Source organism: Pygoscelis adeliae, unplaced genomic scaffold (genome assembly GCF_000699105.1).
Source record: "Pygoscelis adeliae isolate BGI_AS28 unplaced genomic scaffold, ASM69910v1 Scaffold167, whole genome shotgun sequence".
Classification (NCBI taxonomy): Eukaryota; Metazoa; Chordata; class Aves; order Sphenisciformes; family Spheniscidae; genus Pygoscelis; species Pygoscelis adeliae.
In genome coordinates, this window is record NW_008825428.1 from 8,048,971 (window position 1) to 8,055,406 (window position 6,436).

At 38.8% G+C, this 6,436-nt stretch overlaps 1 protein-coding gene across 1 annotated transcript in view; it reads left to right on the top strand.

Moving 5' to 3' along the window:
- The first annotated feature begins 941 nt into the window (after nt 1-941).
- The window catches only part of SH3RF1 (SH3 domain containing ring finger 1), a 91,083-nt gene continuing 85,588 nt past the window's right edge, over nt 942-6,436 (top strand). Inside the window, 1 exon segment of the mRNA XM_009330706.1 lies at nt 942-1,328. Within this exon segment, the coding sequence (XP_009328981.1) occupies nt 942-1,328 (387 nt within the window).

Sequence of the window (6,436 nt, forward strand, 5' to 3'; positions counted from 1 at the left end):
TGTGGAGCAGCCTGGTGTTTTTTTAGGGGGCTTTGCGGTGGTGGGATTTTTTTTCCCTCCCTTTTTCCAGCCCCTCGCTGCATACGCTTAAGCTGGCTGAAGGCTCGCCGCTGCGGCTGCATACGCAGCACTCGTGTTGTCCTAACGATGTGGCAGTAGCACTTCCTGCTGTAAATCACTTCGCGATAGTTTTTGAAGTGCTTCTTAAAGGCGGCACCGTAATGAACCCTCTTGTCAGTGCCTGTGGTAAGCTTAAAACCCTGTGAGCTAGAGGCTGTTTTCAAGACTGATGTGTGTAATGTGTTGCTATTACTTTTCACAGAAATGGTAGACATGTAGTCTGCTATTGGCTTAGTCTTGGGGTAGATGTAGTTCCCCTTGCTGTGCCCTATTGGTGTATGCTCTGTTGTTTTGGACCCAGTTGTAGTTACCTTCGCCGTCTTCTTGTTGTGAAAAAAGCTAGTTTCAAATAAATGTTCAGAGATACAGGTGTTAAGCCAGAACTATGAAAAGTAAGCTTTATTATAATGCTGTACTGGGGATAGCTCTTCGTTCTGGAATAATTTGAGAAAACAGAATCGCTCAAGATTAAAATTTATGGGGACTTGAATTTAAAGACCTTAGCTGTTAGCATTTGTTACATTTTAACTAAATAGCTATATTAATGTCGATTGCTATTATTATTTATTGCTATTTTGATGTTTCATTTATTGAAAATATCTACTGAATTAGTCTAGAGATCTTTTATTTTGCTCTTTATATGAACATCTTCATATAAAATAGTCTTGCTGACTCTCTTTCCAGCTTATTAATGCCTTTTTTCCCTCAAAAAATTTCAGAGGACGGTCAGAAGAGGAATGGATGTAACATGATATCCTTGGAGTGTTCAAAACACACAAATTCTGCAAAGATTTGTTTTTTGGTTAAGTAGTACAAAGAAAATGGATGAATCAGCTTTGCTGGATCTGTTGGAGTGTCCTGTTTGCTTAGAACGCCTTGATGCTTCTGCAAAAGTCTTGCCTTGCCAGCACACGTTCTGTAAACGCTGTCTGCTGGGCATTGTGAGCTCTCGAAATGAACTTCGATGCCCAGAGTGCAGGACTTTAGTGGACTGCAGTGTTGACGAACTTCCCAGTAATATTTTGCTTGTTAGACTACTGGACGGCATCAAACAGAGGCCTCGAAAACCCAGTGCTGGTGGTGGGACTGGTAGCACAAATGCTTTAAGGGTCCCCATCAATACTGTAGCTAATTGCGGATCAAAGGACCTGCAGAGCTCTCAAGTTGGACAGCAGCAAAGGGTGCAAGCACGGAGCCCTCCAGTTAGGGTAAGTACTATGTGATGATGGTATTTTGTTGTAATCCTATCTTTTCCTGCACTGTTTCAAAACAGTTGATGGCCTCTGCTTCAGCATAAGGGCAGTCAGATAGTAAATATGGCAAAACAGAGTATTTTTGAGAATTGTTGTAGATTTCTAGCAAAACACATCAGTGCTCTTATCAGTATTGGTTTACTGTTACATAAATACCAGTAATAGTACTTCCTTATTAAAACTCTCAGTTGTTGAGGTAAGGAGAAGAAAAGCATCTCAATACCTTAACTGTCTTATTAAAAGGAAGTCAAATAGAACAAGATAATTTATGTGGAAAGCTTAAGTAATTGTTAAGGATAAGCATCTTGTGAAGAACACTTGAAATCGTTCTTGGTTTGTCAACTGTAAGATTAGAGACTTCAATTTTGGCTCTTCTGCTTTCTGTAATGATTCCGAGTATCAATAAATTTCCTTTGAGTTAGATACAACGAATGTTAAACACGAGCAGGGAAGTTACGTTCTTGTTGAAGTCGAAGGTTTTGCCATTGGCTTCTACGGAGCTACATTTTTACTTCTCTTCCTTTAAAAAGAAATCTTTGAATTACTGTGGTCCGGTAAGTTATTTGTACTCTCAGTCCTCACCCCTTCTTTAACGAGTTTTTCCTCAAAGTATTTTTTCTAAAGTGATTTGGAAAATCTGTGTACTGTGATAGGAAGACATTGCCTTCTGTCTGTACTCCTGTTCCTTCCTAGGATCTATGCAACCTGTAGACTCTGTCGTACGTTATAATCAAGACTCAATAGCCTCATTTATGATTATCCATTCTAGAGCCTGTATCGGGAAATATAATTTTGAGATGACTGACCTTGCTCTGTTCTATCTAATGACAAGGCAGAACAGCTTCTCTGAAGGGTCTTGCTGCCCATTTTGTGACGCTTGCGTACTCAGAGTTCCTGTGTTTGAAGCGGAGTTTCTGAACGGTTTAGGTGGTTTCCTTGTTCTGAAGTTTATTTTATTTTTAAGAAATGTCTTAAAGAGTTCTAAGGAGAGGGCTTAAATCTGTATTTGGCAGGACTAGTCTTTATTTTAAAGTATAGCTGAATGATTTAGTTTACTTGCCCAATGAAGGAAGCCTTACACTGATTTGTCCTCAGTTATACTTAAATGATTGGAATCTCTCTAAAACATCTTAGATATACCTCTTAAGTTTGCGTGAGGATTTAAAATACAGGTGTTCTCCCATTAGATTGTATTGTTTTCTCTGCTTGGTAGAGACTCTTATTAGGTTCCTTACTTTAGAGCATAAAAATAAAAATAATCATGCCACTTCCTTTTAATGAGTTTTGTTCAGTATGTAGATTAATTGGTAAGGGAGGAGAGAAGATGATGTGTGGGGTTTTTTTTTTGTTTGTGGGTTGCTTTTGGTTTGGTTTTTTTTCCCCTTTCAGAAGGTAAACATTAAAATACTGCAAAGAAGCTTCAGCGGTATCAAAACCAGTCTGGTCTTCTCCAGAACCTTAAGGTGTTTACCACGATACCTTGCATTTGCAAAAGCTCTTCAACTTAAACAAAGCAAAATACCCAGATAACTTGTTTATATATTTTTATGTCGACTTTTGTAAATAACTGTGTATTTTTAGAGACTGCTTGTCCTCCAAAAAGGCTTCCGGTGCATCAATGTACTGCATATGTGAATGACTGCACTTCAGAGTTTCTCAAAGCCTTATTAGAAAAAATAACTTGATTATGGAATATTCTTTCTCCTTTTTTTTATGTTCTATAATATCCTGTTGTGCAACATTTGCATTTCCAGATGTTGTGCAGAGTAGAAAGTGATAACATATGGAACGTTGCTTCAATTTATTAGTTATGCTGTACCATGCGCCATTAAAATTGTGACTATGTGCATTCCTCATGCAATTAACTGATACTCAGTGTATATTAGTGATAGATTTCAACATTTTACAGTAGGTCTGAATACATCTTTGTTTCTGGGGTTTTACAGGCATTCTTGTGTCTTCTTTCCTTTGGGAGACAGGGAAAGATAATCTTCTCATCTTCTGTCCACTTTGTCCAGAGCCTTTTTTACTAGGAAGGCAGTACTTTTAAGAACACGAGCCGACTCTGAGGGATAAGAAGGGGAAAATACAGAAAAAGGAAGAGTTCTTCTTATGAAAAGTGTTTTTTTTTTTTTTAAAAAAAAAGTCTGGAAAGCAAAATGTCATTTTAGTGGACAGTGTTGAATTGAATGCCCTGTTTGTTTTGCTAACTATAAGGTAAAGATGGTTGCAAATACAGTTCCTCTCTGGGAATTGGAGAGGAAAATCTGTTTCTAGATGACTGGCAGAGTCAGATTTCCTAAACGAATTTTGCTGAAGGGGAACTAGTAAATGAAAGTTGCTGTTACGTTAAATGAAGTGAACGTGGATGAAGGCTGTCAAGTCATAAACATTTTGCTTATACCCTGAAGTAATACAAAGCTCATAAATGCCCTTTCAGAGGATGCCATAATTTTTAGGAAAGGTTAATACAGCATGTACTGCAGCGTGATTTCCTGAACTGTATCAATGACTATGGAGCTGCCAGCCCTGTTATTGCACAGTACTATGTATATTGTATTCTCTGTATGTACGTGGTGACACACGGCAATAAACAAACAAATGGTTCCTTGAGTCTTAAAACTAATGAAGCTGGGTGGGTGGTGGGGAATAACAAATCTTGTGCCTTTTATCTCCCCCACTGCAATAGCCCTGTTTCTTTCTGTAACCTCTGTAATCTTTCACCGCTGTAACAACTGCAATTTCTCCCTGCAAGTTCTTAACCTCTTTCTGTTCCCTGCTATTTTGATGCATCAAGCCTTGTGTGCCTTTCCCTGGGTACCGGTTGGACAAAAGCAGCATACTGCTATAGCTGATGGAAAACTGTTTGCTGACTGCCCAGCTCTTCTGTTCTTAGCAGCCAGCTTGCCTGGGAGAACAAATAATAGTTACACTCATGCTGCAGCTCCCTCTCTGGTATGGATGCTAATTTAATGTGGGTTTTTTGGTGGGTGGGTTTTTTTAAGTGAAAACCTTCAGCTAGGTTGACAGCTTGGAAGAGCTTTAAGAACCGCAGCGTGCTGTCAAATCTGCTTGGGACTGGTCATCAGGAGCAAGTTACTGAGGGCTGTTGAGGGACTGCATGATCACGAGCCTTGTTTCCTTCAAAAGAGCATATGAAAATTTTAGGGTACTTACTTCCAAATTTATGCTCCTGTTATTCATCTTGTCATTTTCACAAAGTATGTCAAACAGGTATTATCTTAAGTTCCTTATGGTAGTTTTACAAGGGTATTCTTATTGCAGGAGTTTTAAACAGAGCTGTGTGCATAAGTTGATAGATGTTGGAGAGCTGTTCTAATTTCTCTACTAGAGGATAGATTTAAGATAATACACATTTAACTTTTTATTTGAATTTATATGTGCCTAAGGCATACCAGTTCTGCTGCTAGTTTCTTTATAGTCCAAGTTTCTGAAGTTAGGGCTGTGTTCTCAGCAGAACCTAGAGCAGAGTTGTCTACATAATCTGAAACCTCATCACTGAAAATATTTTTTAATAATATTTTCAGCTGTTCTCTGGACCAAGTGTAGGCAGGAAGAGATAAGTGAAGGATTCAAATGATCTCCCTTTTCAAAAGAAAAGCATGAATAGCTCAAAAGTTGGCCATGCCTAATAGAGTTGGTGCTTATGCTGAATAAGTATTGATGGTGTAATTTGAGTATATTATACTATATGTCAGTGGGAAATCCTACTGAGAAATGTTACAGTGCAGACAATGGGAAAGTCCTAAAGCTTTTCCCCTTTTTCTTGTTTTTATTCTGGAAAGCTGATAGAGACCTCTGGTGATATCACTTGTGGTGAAGTCTTCTTGAAATGAGAGGGTAAAGGAACATAAAAGGCTAGTAGAAGATGCTCATTTAGGTGTTAAAGGGGGCTTTCTAACTGCATCAATAAATTCTTGCTCTGCGCATTCCTGTAACTTTGTTTTTCTGTTGAGAACCACTAATGTCTGAGATGTTTGCGATAAATTCTTTTAAACTGAGGAGGAAAGAAAAACCCACAAACAGGAGGTTGTTCTGTGAGTTTCTGCTGATGTTCAGCTGTGTTGCATTGTAGTGTAAACCCACACGTCCATTCTCACGCTTTTGTAACACAGGAAAGCAACAGTAAAATTTTAAATTCCCACATCCATACTGCCACAGCAGCAGTCATTTGTGATCCAGTAGGCTTGCCTGAGAACTACAGAAGCAGCTTTAATGCCAAAAAGGAAAATAAATGGAGCCAGGTTCTCTTGCCCCAGCCGTGGTGTTTGAACTCGGCACACAACTTGCGGCAGTAGGGACAATGGGCCACCTTCCGGTCTGTGAGGACTTAAGCAGGTCAGGCTTCTCTGTCTGTTGGACTCAATGCATGATGTTAGCAATCGGTTTTCTTTTATTGTAACCACCCTGGAGAAGAGAGCTCAGGGTGGCAGCTCGCACAGTTTGACTATTTAGCAGGATTCAGAAACCTGATGGGAGCTAAAATAAGTGCTGCTGTTGTAGCCACGGCACTCGCTGGCCTACTGAGATCCTGGCAGAACTTAGTTGTCAAAGGAAAGTTCTTAGATTAGAAAACTTCTAATGATTAGTAAACAACAACGGGACTGAAAATGTGCGTTCATAGATCAATAACTTTATTAAAGGATTGAAAATAAATATGGGGGTTGCCAAGCATAGAAGCAGGTGTAGATTGGAACAGATGTTTAAATTGTCTCTGAACAAGAGTTAGCAGAATAAAACAGTACACAGAAATGTCATCAGTAAACATCTGCTGGTCAGGTACTCTTAGAAGAGGCTCACATTGTGATAATAGATCAGATTGTGAAGTTTGGGGAAAAAAGTGGTTGTAGAACTATGCAAGAAACAGTGGCTAATGCAGTTAGTTTCATGGTCAATATTTGTGATGGTAGGCTGGAGAATCGTTACTTGATGATACCTGATTTTGAGGATTGTGTTTGTACAAATTTGTATAAAATCTGCTTTCCCCTTATTTAAAACAAATAAACAAAAGTGTATCTTATTGTTGTCTGTTTTGTTTTAAT